General features: G+C 41.0%; 1 protein-coding gene across 7 annotated transcripts; it reads left to right on the top strand.

The window, feature by feature from the left end:
- Positions 1 to 540: 540 nt before the first annotated feature.
- On the top strand, positions 541 to 16,081 carry hnrpkl (heterogeneous nuclear ribonucleoprotein K, like). 7 transcript variants are annotated; one of them, XM_084339708.1, is made up of 16 exons: positions 544 to 718; positions 2,804 to 2,913; positions 3,898 to 3,995; positions 4,096 to 4,152; positions 4,865 to 4,908; positions 6,771 to 6,843; positions 7,300 to 7,413; positions 7,532 to 7,660; positions 7,846 to 8,153; positions 8,356 to 8,409; positions 8,678 to 8,708; positions 10,651 to 10,666; positions 10,975 to 11,007; positions 11,137 to 11,204; positions 11,298 to 11,467; positions 14,147 to 16,081. In XM_084339708.1, the coding sequence occupies exons 2-16, from the start codon at positions 2,853 to 2,855 to the stop codon at positions 14,175 to 14,177; spliced, it is 1,287 nt and encodes a 428-aa protein (XP_084195834.1). In that variant the 5' UTR covers positions 544 to 718; positions 2,804 to 2,852; the 3' UTR covers positions 14,178 to 16,081. The 7 variants fall into 7 exon arrangements, with proteins under 7 accessions (XP_084195836.1, XP_084195834.1, XP_084195835.1 ...); XM_084339705.1 differs by having other exon boundaries at positions 547 to 718; positions 2,807 to 2,913; positions 8,672 to 8,708; XM_084339704.1 differs by having other exon boundaries at positions 550 to 718; positions 8,672 to 8,708.
- The last annotated feature ends 132 nt before the right edge of the window (positions 16,082 to 16,213 follow it).

Raw genomic sequence — 16,213 nt, 5'->3', positions numbered from 1 at the left:
TCTTGCTCAAGGATACTTCGGCATGTATATATATGCTATATATATATATGTATATATATATATATATATATATATATATATATATATATAGTACAGGCCCCCTGGGATATCCATGCAACACAATACATGGACATCATTACTTCCAAACTGTTATTTCTTCGCAATCTGATGATAATTTTAGTAATTTTCATGTAAAATCCTTACATATTGCACCCTTAATTTAATCACTAATTATTTTATTCTCAAAATCTGGTTAAACTTGCAGTAATAAAGCTCTGAACTGTGGGCTTCAGATAAACCTTGCACATATTTTAACAGCTAACCTGTCAGTCTGAATTCAGGCACATAAAACCCTTGTCTCAGAGTCAGACAGTGGTTGTTTATGGGAGCGTCTGCCTGAGGGGGGCGGGGCTGTAGGTAGCCTGAGTTGAAGAGCTGCCTGTGAGCCTCAACTCGGGATAGAAACGCCCTCGGACATCAGTGAGAGTTTGATAAATCGTCCTGCGTGGCCGTGCGGTATATCCACTCCTCTCGGTGAATTGAACGTGTCCTATCTCCGCCCGCCTGTGCCGACCCGACAAGCGTAAGTTAACAACCCAACGGTTGAGCGTCGACGGCTCGAGCTCATCCACGGTGTCTCCTCTCCATGCTGAAAACGTGCGAACGTTTCGGGGCGAGGGAACCGTGGACGACCGCAGTGAACGTGGTTTTGCTGCAGGTTTGTTTTCCTAACCGTTATATGTTGTTGTTGTTGTTGTTGTTCCGGCACGCACCGTCGCCTCGTTTGACCCGTGCCGTTAGCTGCGATACACATAACGACATTTCACCGCTGACATTAACGGCAGTGAACGGCCGTGCTTGTGTTATTTCTCCGTCTGCGAGTGTTGTACAGTCGCAACGTGTACAGTGAAGCTGCTGGACACGCCTCGCCGACAAAAAAAAAAAAAAAAAAGACACACAACTGGCTAGCTTAGCAAGAGCCGTTAGCTGGAGTCACGTCAACTTAGCCCCACAGAAGCTAGCTAACTTCTGCCGGATCAGGTGACAAAACACGTTGTCTGTTTTTTAATGTGTCAGGAATTGCGCAGTTTCCTTAATGTACAGTTGGCTGCTTTGGATCTAGGTGGAAGGGGAAAGGGAATCAGAAGTTACAGTACGTGACGAGCTGTCTTTACAAATGGCTAATCTTATTGCATCCATTAATATGTGTTTTCTGGAGAGCCTTTCATCCAAAAGGGGGGCATGAGCTGTGTGTGTGTGTGTTTGTGCACGGTAGTTAAAATGGCTAATTCCTAAACTATGTAGGCGTTGACTAGCATCTCCCCAAGGTTGGAGAAGTCCAACCTGTGTTGGGTTTTTTTGCAGTGTTCACCAACAACAGTGGGCAGTGCATGTAGGTGGCAGAGCTTATGCAGGGTAGTAATACGAAGGACACTTGTGGCTATATTTAAGGTGTTCAGTCCTGGAGTCTGACTGAACCGCACAGACATCATTCATGCTGCTGCTGCACACATGTGTTTGAAGAGTGATCTAATTGGATTTGCCTGCATTAACCTGACTTGTCAGCTATTACAATAAAAAAATCAAGTAGTCGATCAAAAGAAGAAAAATCTGCAACTAGTTGAATAATCGATTAAATACTTTCAGTCATTCACCAAGAAAATTGTCAGACATTCTCTGTGATGGTAAACAGAGCATAGGGTTGATGCCCATATCGATATATCGGCCAACAAACACATATTATTTAAAATGATCCCCCAATTTTCAAACACTTGTGACAAAGATATATCAGGGAGGCAGATTTTTTACAATTGAACAATAAACATTGTCTAAAATGACATCATGGATTATTTGTTTTGTTTTTTTTTGTAATAAAAATCGTCGACGAAGGATTTAATTGGATTTACCTGCATTAACCTCACTTGTCAACTATTACAATTAAAATAAAGTAGTTGATCAAAAGAAGAAAAATCTCCCAACTAGTTGAATAATCGATTAATTGCTGCAAAGGATAAATTGTCAAACATTCTCTGTAGGATTTGCTGCTTTTCTTTCATTTTATGTGTGTGATGGTAAACAGAGCTTGACCGACACTCGAATTTTGGGGTTGATGCCTTTATCAATATTGGGGAGAAAAAAATCCGATATCCATATATATTGGCTGATTAAAACACATTTTTGGCATCGATCCTTCAAATGTTATTATACTGCTCTAACAAAGATACAACAGAAGCAGGAAATTTTACGGTTCAACAATAAACTTTATTGTCTAAAATGACATCAGTGCACAAAACCGTAAGGTTTGCTGAGAATTTAGTAATAAATTATTCCAAGCATCTGGATTTCTGCATTGTAATCTCTAAAAAACAAATGTCACATCGGATTTTTGGACTACATATAAGATGATACTAGGGCTGGGTGTTGAAATTTGAAACATCTATGGCACCAAAGGAATTGCCTTGATACTATCGAGTATCAACAAATGTCTTGTCATTTGATATCATATTTCAATACCTAAGTATTGAGTACTAAGAGTTAAACAATAATCCCCAGCCCGAGCCGGTACTGATTTGTCTGTTCAGGTCTAATGGTAAACTGAATATCTTTGGGTTTTTGCACTGTTGTTTAGATAAAACAAGACAATGACACTCAACAATTAACCGTCCTCTCCAGGAAGTTACATTTTGCTGCTTCACTCATCGTTAGTTGTTAGATGCAGCCCAATTAAGAGTATTTGAATAAAGGTATCTTTGCACGTCTATATGTAGCCAGGTTGATTGTGTTATTGCCCCCAATCTTTTAGCAGATCCAGGGAGAGGAGCCTGTTTGCATTCCAGTGCAGGTGCTAGACAATGGAGGTGAAAATCAAAGAGCAGGACGAAGACAGCACATTCAGCAACACTGACACGAATGGTAAGATCATACGCAATCCTCATTCTGATCAAGGCAAAAGCAACCATTCATGACCGTAATGTAAACTGCATGAATTAAGTCAAGCATTAAGTAGAAAATGAGCTGAGCCGGTGTGCAGATATACCAGCTAATTAGTTCACTCAAGGGAGGAAAAAATAAAAAAATTGAACATTTCTGGCTGGCAGTTCATAGCATGTGGACATGTCAGATGGTTGAGGGGTTCTCCTGTCCAGGATACTGCTGTTCAGTGGGCCCTGAGCAGATCTTCCCATGTTTTAATCCAGGAAGGGTACATGGTGGTGCTGGACATAATCCAGGATACAGTTGGCTGCTGCATGAAACTCGTGCATGGGGTGGAACGTGCTGTAGACCTAGCACTCGCCATGTATTTATATTTTTGACACTTCAATTAGTCCTTGAGTGAGTTATGCGAATCCAGCAATATTTTATTTTTAGAAAAGTGAGATCATCGGTTGAAATATGGGAAAAGTTGAAGAATCAAAGATGGCGTTTTTATGTCTCCTCATCAGCAAAAGCTGTTGCCAGAGGCATTATGTTCTCAGGTTTTTCTTGGGCCCATTGTTGTGAAGGTGATATTTCAGGAATGCCTTGAGGGAATTTCTTCAAACTTGGTATAAATGTCCACTTGGATTACAAGGTTGCATAACAAGATGATAAAAATGTGTAACTCATAGTCACATAGAACATATATGCAGTGATTTAGGCCATAAACATATACACCAATCAGCCACAACTTTAAAACCATGGACAGGTAAAGTACATAACATCAACCATCACCAAGAGGGTGATGATAATATGGTCGGCATCTTTACGTTAAAAGTTCATCAGGTAAACACTGTCTGTCAGTTTGAGCACCAAGCATCAATGATGTAAACACAGTCCACCTCTCCTCATCCTGCACTCTGTTTGCTCACAACGTGGTCCGAAAGACTTGGATTTGACCTGAATCGTCTTCCCTCTCAGGTAAACGCCCAGCAGAGGACATGGATGAGGAGCAGGCCTTCAAACGTTCTCGCAACGCAGACGAGATGGTGGAGCTGCGTGTGCTGCTTCAGAGCAAAGTAAAGACCCGGTGTTAGCTGTTAGGCCATGCTAATGATATTTTTTCCTATTAATCAAAGATCTGAATTATTTCTCAAAAAACCTGCTCTTTCTTCACAGAATGCCGGCGCTGTTATTGGAAAAGGAGGCAAGAACATAAAAGCCCTACGCACAGACGTGAGTAAACGGATAAAATGCTGCTGACCTACCTGCAGCAGAGGAGAACTGTTAGTCAAAGATCACTTGTCAATAATGATGAAACCAAGTTGGCTCATGTGGAGGAAGGCCCTCTTAGTCAGATCTGTTGGATTTGTTTCCAGTCTTCAGTTTCAACCTGATTCCAGTTCCCCCTCAGTGTTGAAGCTATGTGTGACCCTGAAGTGACAACAGGTGCCTGAAAGCCTGAGTCGAATTTTTTTTTTTCTCCAGGGACGTTAATCTGTAGTGCTCAAGACTGTTTTTTTTATACTTATCTCTGTCCAGATCACACTTCCTGTTCTTCTTCACTCACCACAATTTTTCTCATATCACTTTTGGGTCAAAGTTTAGCGTGTATTCAATTAAAAATGTATTCCTTCTCCCCCTCTTCCCTTCTCCTTTACTTTTTTTGCTTTTATTTTTGGCCACCTTCCTCCGTTGCCCATGTACTGGATCGACATGCCCCTCCTGCGTTGCCCACCTTGACGTTGGCCCAACCTCCGCCCGCCCCTGAACGCCCGCCCGCCCGCCCACCTGACACTCCCGGTTGGCCCCTTCCATAAACCGTGCCCCTCCTTAAACGGGCGCCTAACTTGACATCTTGTGATTGAATGCCCCTGCCCAATGCCAACTTCCTCCACCACCACAACCACCACCACAACCACCACCACCACCACCTCGGCCCATGCAGTACAATGCCAGTGTATCAGTCCCAGACAGCAGTGGCCCAGAGCGGTATGTCCCACCAGTTATTGCCTCACTGCCTGATTAGAACAGTGAAACACATGTCTTTTGATAACCTGCCTTCTGTTTCATTTTAACATTTTTATATACATGACAGAATACTCCCCCCCCTTCCCCCAAACTCCCCTCCCCCTCCACTTGTAAGAGACGTGTTTTGTTCCCTTATATTTTTCTGTCCATTTGAAGCATCTCCATTGAGTTGGACTTTTTGTCATTAAAGTTTATTGTCCATGCAGAGAATCACTGACAGCCCACTACCAAGTAGTTGGTGTTTTTAATGGTTAGCGACACAGCTGTTGGATGTTGTTTTCCCTTGCTGTGGTATTTAGTTTTACCATGAAACTTGTGGAAAGCAGACATCTTTTTCTCGCTCTGTCCTCTGTGGCCCACCCGGCCCCCTTACCTCCGGCCTCCCCTTTCCTCCACCCTCCCTCCCCCACTGTTGTCAGCATCACTGTCCATGATTTCTGAGCGAGCACTGGTTCTTGTCTGGAGGCTCCATCCCTGTCACTCATTAATGTCGTCTGTTTATGGCCCCATTCAGACCTTGTATTAACATCTGTCCTGAGTATGCCAATCACAAGTGAACAGCTGGAAGTACGGGTGTGAATGCCTCCAAGACCCATTTGAGATCTGATCACTCAGACCACATTAGGTGGAAGTCCCCAGATTCTCTAATTTTGCCATTGATTGAGCAAGAACAAACTATGAAAAGCCGTCTATGACAAACTTAAATATTTGCGCCGTCTTGTACATTTGGCAACAAGGAACCTGATAACTTAATGAGGGAACTGAGAAGTTGGAGGTTGAGGAGGTGCAGCGTGTTGCCCGCAGGTCTTCATCTGGCAGCTCCGATCAGCTGTTCCAGTGACGAGCCTAATGCAAAAGACAGGTTAACTTGTGTTTCACCAGTCAAATGCTTCAGCATTTGAAGCTTCAGCTGTAGGAAGTGTTCAGTTTTCATTAGCACTACATTAACACAGCGTTCTACAGTTAGTGAGTGAGTGAGTCTTCTATTGTAAGTGTGTGTGACCAGTGTTGTCGCGAGGTTATTAGTCAGTGGGAACATTTCGTCACTGCGTCAACCCTAGTGGTCACTCGAGACGCATGTTAGTGCCAGGTGTGAACAGACAGAATAAGGGAGCTGTCCATTTGTAATTGGATCACCCAGGATGGATGTTAATACCAGGTCTGAGCTGGGCCTACTTTATGTGCTTCATCTCTTCTTTTACGTTTCTGCCAGGCCACATCAGATCACAACTGTCTGCCAAACCTTTCATTAACCCCCCGCCCCCCAAACCCTCCACCTCCAGTAGTTGGTAGCCACTCACATATCCTTCCCCACCTCAATCCCTCTGCTTTGTTTTCTACTGCCCACCTCGTCTCGTCACTTCAGCCCCAAGCCCTCTCCTCCCCACCCCTCCCCTCTTCTTCCCCCAACCCCTGGTCACGATGAGAAGGTGTGCTGGTGGCGCAATTGTCATGGCAAGCCATTGTTTCAGTTTTTTACGTTCCTTATCCCCAACTTGCTGGTGGTGGGATGGAAATAGAAGATCTCTCTCTCTTTCTCTCGCACCCTTCTCCCCTCCAACTCTGTGTGGCCAGTCTCAAGTTAATTTTGAGCCGTTCTGAAGTTGCCCAAGGCTTCTCTTACTTTGAAAAATCTTAGAATGAGTGCATGTCAGCTGGTTACTTAATCTGTCTAGTTTAGCCTGAAATGTTTCGTGAGTTTGTCCGTATCTATTTGCTGGACTGCTTCTCATGTTTTTTGTTTTTTTGTCAGGATTTGCTTTGTGTTCTACTTTTTGTCCCCCTTGTAACGCCTTGCTTTTGGCCAAAATGGTTCCTGACAGGATCCTGAGTGTGAACGCCAGCATCGACACGATTGGAGAGATTCTGCTGAAAATCATACCTACTCTAGAGGAGGTAAGCCACCATGTTAATTACCTTGTTAATAATGTGTACGTGAACAGGGGGCAGTCCAGAATGATTGATGACATTGCATTTTATAATGTGCTGTCCTTTTATTAAGGTTGCTACTTTAAAAAAAATGTCTTTCCTTAATAAATGAGATCTGAAATGATATTCCTGATCAGATCTTCTAAAACCAAGTATTCAAGCAGTGTGTATCAGGCAGAAGTGTGGTGCTAATCCTGAATAAAATATGGGTTTTGATGAATCCCAATATTCTTGTTTAGATGATATTTATAGATGGTGCAATGTATTTTAGCTTAAACATGTTTTCATTTTCCTTGCACACAGTAGGATGGCCATTTTTTCTCCACTATGGCTACATAGAGTATCTAGAGGCTTTGTTGATCAACAATGGGAAGAGTTTCAGGCCCTACTGTCATCACTGATCTGGCTTTGTGTTTTTTGTAGTACCAGCATTACAGTGGGATTGATTTTGACAGTGAGCTTCGCCTGCTGATCCATCAGAGCTTGGCAGGGGGCATCATTGGGGTAAAAGGTGCCAAGATAAAAGAGCTGAGAGAGGTAGGACAGAGTTCAGATTGGCAGGAACCTCGCCATGATGTTAATGATGCAGTACATGTATGATGTTTGCTGATGTCATGTTCAAAATGTTCAAAAATGTAATGTTTTCATGCACTAGAACACCCAGACCACCATCAAGTTGTTCCAGGAGTGCTGTCCACACTCCACTGACAGAGTCGTCTTGGTGGGAGGAAAACCAGAACGCGTCATTGAATGTATAAAAGTGATCCTGGAGCTGGTGTCAGAGGTAAGGTCTTGTGAGATCTGCAGATGTAGGAATAGTTATGAGACTGGAGGCTGAAGTCCATAATTATAATTTTGGTTTAAGTTACCATCGTTAAATGTTCAGTAGTGTTATCAGTTGTGTGCCTTTACAGCTAATGTTAGCAGTTATTCCAAACAGAGCACAGCTTCAAGTGTTTTCTTTTGCAGGCGCCAATCAAAGGTCGTGCCCAGCCATATGACCCTAATTTCTACGATGAGACATACGACTACGGCGGTTTCACCATGTTATTCGAGGAAAGAGGCAGGCGACCCATCGGTGGCTTCCCCATTCGTGTGCGTGGGGGCTTTGAGCGCATGCCCCCTGTTCGTGGCAATAGACCCATGCCTCCTTCCAGACGGGACTACGACGATATGAGCCCCCGGCGGGGTCCCCCACCACCACTAGGCAGAGGTGGACGAGGGGGCAGCCGAGCACGTAATCTGCCTCTTCCCCCACCACCGCCACCAAGAGGAGGGTGAGGATAAGCTACTGTGTGGTGTTTTCACGCCTAACCTGTTTGGTTCATTGAAATTAACTCTAGTCTGCTTTTGTAATGTTTTCCTTGATCATGAACCAAACTCCTGGTGTGGAAACACCCATAGATGCCCAATATGTTTAGTCAGACATTTCTGTTTTATTTTTCTGACGCACTTTTTCTCGTCCGTCATTGTTCGCAGGGGAGACAGGTTCTCACACGGCAGCTATCATGGCAGCATGGATGACAGACCAAGGTGAACATGGAATAGGATTGTCAGCATTTTAATTTCTCTCACAAGCAGAGCGACAGATATCAGTGGAAGTGGCTCAGTGGTAGAATGTCAACCCACCAGCCCTGATTCAGAGTCTGGTCACAGGTCATCTGTTGAGTCTGCATGTCTTTTCACACTCACAGCTTTTTAAATACCAATCTCACAGCGCTGACCTGCTTCATACTGTAGTATTAAGTGTCTTCTAGACTAGAAACTATATTAATGAATACCTCTTTGTCCGTAGTGACAGAAGAGGACGAGGAGATCGTTATGACAGCATGGTGAGTGCCATCATGTTTAAAGGTGCTGCTGTATGTTTGTAGCTGTCCGACTGTGCAGTCGCTGTTTGTGGATTATTTTTCAGATGAGGTGATTGGAATGCCTTTTTCTGAGTGTAGTACAAGCGCTGAGCAGAGGCACGGACACTGTGCTGCTTTTTCACTGTGTATGCACACTGATCTAGGCCTGTTGTTGCCTGGCAACAGTTGTCTCCTTGGTTACCACAGAGCAGCTGAGTACGTGGTCCAGAGATCGACCAGGCGAGCAGATGAAACCAACGCACCTCCTGAATAGGTTCCCTTCAGGTCTTAGCTGCAAGCAGATGCTTTTATTGTGAAGCATCATATTCAAAAATAACAATACATGGTGTTAAATATTACACAAATAATACATTAAAATTAAGTAATAATTGAATAATAGGTATAATAAAATAACAACTATTAATGAAGAAAGAATTAAAAAATAAATATTACATTACATTACATATGATCAATTAAATACCAATAGATAATAGTCAGTTATTCTTGAGATGTAAGGTTAAACATGTTGTTCTCATCCAAAAGCTTTATCATCCAACATCTGGTGTAATGTATGTGGCAATGAAAAGTGATTACAAGCTCAAATAACAGAAATGTTTCTATTTATTTCAGGTTTGAGTTTGCTCTAATTAATGCTGCTCTATTAACTCTTTGTAAAGTCGATGTCTTTACTGGGTCGAGGCAAATTATCACTTTGTTTTTAAATGTCCTAAATATGAGTAAAAAAAAAGTAATGTCCCAGATTGTTCCTCAGTCCCTCTTTAAAAAGGGCCAAGTACTAAATAAGTTTTGATATTTGACTCAGTTTTAAGTTTCTTCCAAGTTGCCACCTGCTTCTACTTTAACGTAAAATAGTTCAGTGACATGTTTTCCTTTTCTAACCTTCATCTTTGCCCTTTGAAATATTGTATGTTTCCTTTTTTATGGCATCTGATGCTCTATCTTGGAATAAAACAATCTGTTTAGAGCCCCTCTTCTTCCTAACAGACTGACCAAAAGTCTGAGAGCGGTGCGAACTCTGTAGTGTGATTAGGTTTTAATACTAGAGGGAAAACGACACACGAGGTACCAGACATGTTTAAACGTTTTATTTTACTGGCCCTTTTATCCTTGGAAACTTATCTTAATATTCCATTCTTGAGTTTAATAGAAATACTGTAGTCTACAAATAATCCTAACCCCTCCCCATGGTCGCTGCCATTGTTGTGACGTCAGACAGCTGCTCCCTCTTGAAGTCAGGATCGATGGATGTGACCTGAGTTTACAAGTGTTCTGACTTCTAGTACTGTTCCACTGTACTTTTTCTAGTAGGAGGTGGTGAATCTTCAAGTTCTGTCTTGTCTGCAACGCAGCATAAATGCTGACACTTTCATGTTCTTTGCATCAATGACTGTGTGTGTCCTTGTTAGAGTGAGGTTGTGTCCACATGTTAGCTTTAAGATATTTTTCATTGCTATGGTCAGATGGTGGTTCAGATTAATAATTCCAGACTGATATTAACAAAGCAGTCATTATCTGAGGATGATTCCAACGTTACTTAAGATTGCTTCAGTGTCCGTCAGACCATGTATTGTTCATATAAAGTGGAATGGGATATCTGAAGCATTAATGTTGCTGAAAAATGGGACTGCTTAATGCTGTTGAATGAGCACAGACTTGTGGAACACTTCCAGCACTCGGCTGAATCTGTGCCTCAGATAATTCAGACTGTTCTGGATACAAAAAATGATCCTGCTGAGTTCTGGCCAGGCTGTCTGTAATATAATGCAGAATGGATACAGAGTGTGTGGTTTATTATAGTGCAGAAAATATTAAAATGTTCCGATAACAAAAGTCATTTTTGGGTCAGTAAAACAGATTTATGTTTATCCTTTTGTTTTTTTCTCCAATCGGTCCTGAAATGCAGAGTGGAGGCGGATATGGTGAGTGTTGATGAATACCCCCTTCCTTCTACTGTAATGCTCAGCTGTTTAAAACCTGTCTGGTTGCCTGATGACACATTAAACTCTATTAAAAAAGTGTGGCTACAGGTTTCAACATGTCCCCACACCTTCAGAATCACATCAATGAATAAACACTTCTGATGTAAACACAAAAACATAATTTTCAACACTTTTCAACAAATATATCAGTCTTGTGCCTTTGCTGCGTTGTTTCTTTACTATCACACTATCTCGTCTCTGTCCCTGTGGTGTGTTTTCATTCCTCACTTTCCTGTTTCCTTTCAAAGACAACAACTCTTCCTGGGAGCACTTTCAGTCTGGTGAGTGGAGACGGATCATTACTGTCCTAGTGTCTTGTTTCCTAACCTAAAGGGAGTGTTTCTTCTTGTTGCATGCTTTAGTTAAAGACAAAACTCGCCCTAAATGTTCTTTCTCACCTCCTTCTCTAGGTGGGAGAGGCTCATACAGTGACATTGGAGGCCCAGTCATAACAACACAGGTCACCATCCCTAAAGATGTGAGTAAGACATCTATTCACGCTCCAGAAACATGACTGTTGCAGTTAGGAATGACAGAGAGGACATTTGACTCCTGTGTGCTTGTGTTGCAGCTGGCTGGCTCCATCATCGGTAAGGGCGGCCAGAGGATCAAGCAGATCCGCCATGAGTCCGGGGCATCCATCAAGATTGATGAACCACTAGAGGGCTCTGAGGACCGCATCATCACCATCACAGGAACACAGGACCAGATCCAGAACGCTCAGTACCTGCTGCAGAACAGGCATGTGCTCCTATGATTGCCCCCAGAAAGTCATCTCACAGTAGCAGTGTGGCCTCCTCTGATGGCCTGTGTGCTTATTCACTACTGTTTTTTTTTTTCATTTGCTGCATTAAACGGTTAACTTAAATTTCAAATTTACACAAAGTGTAAATGTAAATTTGTCTTGCAGGCAGGTGAGACACTCACAGTCTGATTAATAAAATACATAAACCATATAATACGTTATAATATGTTTGTTGACCATATTATGTTATCTTTATTGCACTTTACAACATGCGCTGCATTTACTGTTACTACTACTTCCTTAGTCGACAAGGAACCTAACAATAAAACCCATCATATCTATGTCGTATGACTTCTGATGGAGAAATGCCTCTAGGAAATGCAAGAACGTACTTTAGAGAGTAGGTTGACGACTGAATATTCTCCCAAATGATTGACGGGGCTAATAATGTTGTGACCAGACGGGGCTGGTCCGACCAAATATCGCTGATGAGTCTGCAATTACACTGCAAACGGGAGCCTTTCCCAAACAAAATCGAGGGACGAACACGTCGATAGAGAAATCAGTCGTTAAGCTACTCTCTGAAGTGTGTTCTTTTCATTTTCTTAAGCTGTAAATCTTCTCTCTCTGTGAAAGTTGGATTTTAAGAGCAACAAATTGTCTAGATGCCAATCTGGGTCCAATATTCAGCATACACGAGTGTGATGTGGAAACTTTGAAGCCTTCAGCCCACATACACTGAGAATGGACTTTACAGTGAAGCAGGAGACATCTTGTGTCCAGCTCTTAAACTTGTGAAATTCAAAAAAAATATTTGCTGATTAATATATTCTGGAATTTGTAATGAGGGTGCAGTAACAGGTGACATTTTAAGAAGTTTAATATGACAAGTATACTTATTTTTCCAGCTTAATCCACGCATCACAGATTTTTATGTCTTAAGACGTGTTGAGGGGATCTTTTTAAAGCAAAAACAACAAGGCTACAAGGTACAAGGACCATATATACAGTTATTTACAGTATAAACATGTATACACACAGGAAATAATTAAAATAATTGATGGTTTCAGGTTCTCTAATGAGAGGATCTGTTGCTTTAGCTGTTTTTACCTTTTACTACTTTTTTTCACTGTTCCCCTTTGTGTCACATTTTAAAGACAAAATTATTTGAGAAAGTAATCGGCAGATAAATTGATAATGAAAATAATCATTTGTTGTCGGCCTAAATGCAATCAAATTCATGTTGAAACCTCATATTTTACTGAAAACACTGTGGGAAAGAACTTGTATTAAAGACTGTTGTACTGTCCCACAGGACTAGTATTATTTCGGGACTTCCACAGAGGTCATGTGATGATGATAGATGCACGCTAATCGGCATGTCTGTGATTTGGGGTTTTGCTTCCCTTAAACATCAGAAATAGGCTGTTTTGACTTTAAAAAGCAGAGTAGGCAAGTAAAAGTTCTGCTCTGAAATGTACTCTAAGTATAAAAGTATCCCTCTGAAGCACATTTCTAGCGGCCATTTCTGTACAAAGCTAATATAATTCAGACTATTAAACTTGATGTTAGAATCAGAGGATTTGTCCCAGCTGTTCGTAAACGCACCAGAAAGATAGTTAATTATTGAGTCTCATTAAACATTTTAGATTGGTGAAGCGTTCTTAGCACAGCAAAAAAAATGATAAGATAAGAAAGTCCAGGCAGAGGGCTGCAGGCTCTCTGCAGATACGAGACACTAACGAGCCTTTTCTCCCCATTCTAGTCCCCCTCTCCGTCTGTTTCTGTCTGGTTCCGTCTTTTACGTCGTTTCATCTTTCATCTGCCTTGCGTGATATGCACTGATGGGTTGAAATCCGTCTTGTGATGTTGGGAAGGCAGTGTGCAATGATGCAAAATAGTAATAATTAGTAATTCCCCTCAAATGCATTAAAACTAAAGAAACTAACCTGTTTCGAACATGTTAAGAGTAGAAGGTAAAGATATTTGTAGTAAAATGTAGGGAGTAAAAGTTAAAAGTTGTCAGAAAAATAAATACAGAACACTAACAATATGAGGTTGTCATATTCAAGTACAGCCACTTGTAACACATGTAGAAAGATTGAAACACCACTCTCAACTATATTGATAATGTGGCTGTTGCAGAACAGGCGCTTCGCTTCTGAAGGTTGACGTTACACGGAGCCTTGACATTATATCCAGGAGATAATGTCAGTAGATACTAGTAAAATACTGATTTGGCTCGTCCTTTGCGAATGCGCCACATGAAACACAAACGTGTGGTGGCAATTTCTAAATCACACGAGGTCCCCTGGTAATACTAGTGCTGTGCAAACAGGGCTCAGGGCTATAGATAAAGGTAATTTTGCACATTACGCCAGAACATGAGGGTGTTGAGCCTTTTTTTCTTGCACCAGTATTTCGTCTCGAAGAGCTTTCGGTTCACAGACACATCACTAAATGACTAAGCTGGTCCCAGCAGTCAAATTGCTTCTTGCAGACATAATTTATTTTCAGCCTTGACCTTGGCATACTTTTTATGACATGCTGTTGAGCTCCACATGAAAAATCTCTACCTCTAGTATTAAAAGCGTGTGACCCATGTCACGGTCCTGTTCTGATAAATATTCCTCATGTTATCATGAAATGTACTTATTTTATCTGTCTCGTTTCAGTGTGAGGCAGTACTCTGGTCGGTTCTTCTAGAAAGGAGGAAGTGAAGAAGATGATTGAAGCCATGCTGCCAAACTGTTTGCTCCTTCTATTCAGAGCCCACATTCCTCTGGTAGATGTGCCCCCTCCCCCTCATATCACACACTACACCATCGATCTATAAATGTTTATTTTGAGGAGATATCTGAAGCTGTCAAACAGCAAAACAAGGAGTCAACAACATGTTTCTGTGCTGGTGTTCATTATATTTCAGGATATTCTTGTGCCGTCATTGGAGTAAACTCATCTGTGTGATAACTTTCGGTGTTGTGAGCCTCCCCCGGCCTTTATCTCCCTCATTTCAGTACAGCATGCAGAATGTAATCTTTTGTAAGGAGCATTATGTGATTTTGAATTTTTTTTTTTTTTCCTTTTGTCCCCTCAAATGTTTAAGCACACTCTTCAAATGAAGATGCATGCTCTTAAAGAACCAGTTTAAAAAAAAAAAACTCTTAATTTTTACATCCAGCATCCTTTTCCACTGTCAAATAAAGTGCTTTTTGTAAGATGGGCTTTAATGGAGTCGGTTGACATTTCGGGAAATATGCTAATTTGTGTCTGGTGGAGAGATGTAGCTAGAGGAGAACATCTGTACCACTAATAAATCTTCTCTTCTAGCTAGCTTACTCTCCGCCAGAAACCGAATCGGTGTATTTTTCTTGCTTAAAGTTGGGATAAACGTGTCAGTGTGATATAGCAACAAGAAAATTTTAAGATTTTTTTGTTTTTCATTGAAAGACAAGGAGCTGTATAAAGTTTTGTGTGTATATATTTACATAGAAACAGTAATTTCACGAGTGGTTAAATTGGCCCAGGATACTTTGTACTTTCTTGAAAAGAAATGGTGCCATAAGAAAAGTTGGGTAATTTTAATTTTTTTTTTCCTCTCTCTATCTTTATTTGATTTATTTTCTGCCACTCAACGTGATGGACTCACTGCAAAGCAACTTAAAGGATAAGTTCACCCAACAATGGAAATTCATTATCTCCTCACATTGTGATGATGTCATGGTTTTTCAGCTCAAGTAAAATTTTTATATAAAACCTCCATGGGTCAAAAATGTATAATAGGGTCATAATTGACGTCCAAAGTGTCTGGTCAACTGTTTTAGAGACGTCTCTTTAATACTGGCGGTCGGGAATAAAAGTTTTAAAGGCTACAGGGGAATTTTTTGTTGCAATACTGCAAGTGGCCACCGGGCAAAATTGGAAATAACAGTAATTTTGGGATCTTTAGGCTTCAACAGACTTGTGTTACTTTGGACAAGCTGTGTGGAGCCATTTTATGTTTATGTTTTTTACCTTTTTAAACAAGTCCCCATCTACTTCAGTTGCTTAGAAGAACACATCAACAACATATCTTGAAATAAGTAGAAAATATTTTGATATAAGTGGAAATATCTTCATGTAATGTGAAAATATCTTGAAATAAGTGGAAAATACCTTGATAGAAGTGAAAATACATTGATATAAGTGGAAAATATCTTGATATAAGTGGAAATAGCTTCATGTAACGTGAAAATACCTTGATATAACAAATATAGCTTGTCATAACATTAAAAAAAAGATATCTTGTTTTCAATTTCAGGTGATTACGTGATATTGATCCATTTTTCTTTCTCTGGTGTGGAAGCAGATATAATGACTGAATTCTCTTTTTTGGGTGAACTTGTCCTTTAATATCTAATCTGATAAATCATTTTTTTCTATCTTCCTTTCTTTCTTTCTTAAAATTTTAATTTGCCAGTTTTGAAGCACTTTTAAAGCTGCAGTTTGACGTGAGGAGTCCACGAGTGGTGTATTTTTTTTCTTTCTGTCTGCTCATACCTGTATCTCTTGTGTCTGATATCTGTAGTCCCTGCAGGTGTTGAGTAAAATAAACTCTGTGTCACAGTTCACCAAAGTGTTTTCTTTCTTTCTTTCTTTCCTTCCTTCAGCACACGTAGACACAGAAAAGCGATAAGACATAACTGGCTCGTGCTTGGACAGTAATCGGAGGTGAAGATGTGTCAGCCCCGTTGCTCAAACTG

Source organism: Pagrus pagrus, assembly GCF_965226575.1.
Source record: "Pagrus pagrus genome assembly, chromosome: 19".
NCBI lineage: Eukaryota > Metazoa > Chordata > Actinopteri > Spariformes > Sparidae > Pagrus > Pagrus pagrus.
The sequence above is the reverse complement of the archived record's forward strand: the minus strand, read 5'-3'. Positions and strand labels throughout refer to the sequence as shown.

Bases quoted from the DNA above. Each gene is read 5' to 3' on its own strand.
- hnrpkl (XM_084339705.1), top strand. From the start codon at position 2,853: ATGGAGGTGAAAATCAAAGAGCAGGACGAAGACAGCACATTCAGCAAC. The intron at 4,909-6,770 runs GTATGTCCCACC...GGTTCCTGACAG, and splicing joins GACAGCAGTGGCCCAGAGCG to GATCCTGAGTGTGAACGCCA. The intron at 8,410-8,671 runs GTGAACATGGAA...CTTTGTCCGTAG, and splicing joins AGCATGGATGACAGACCAAG to TGACAGAAGAGGACGAGGAG.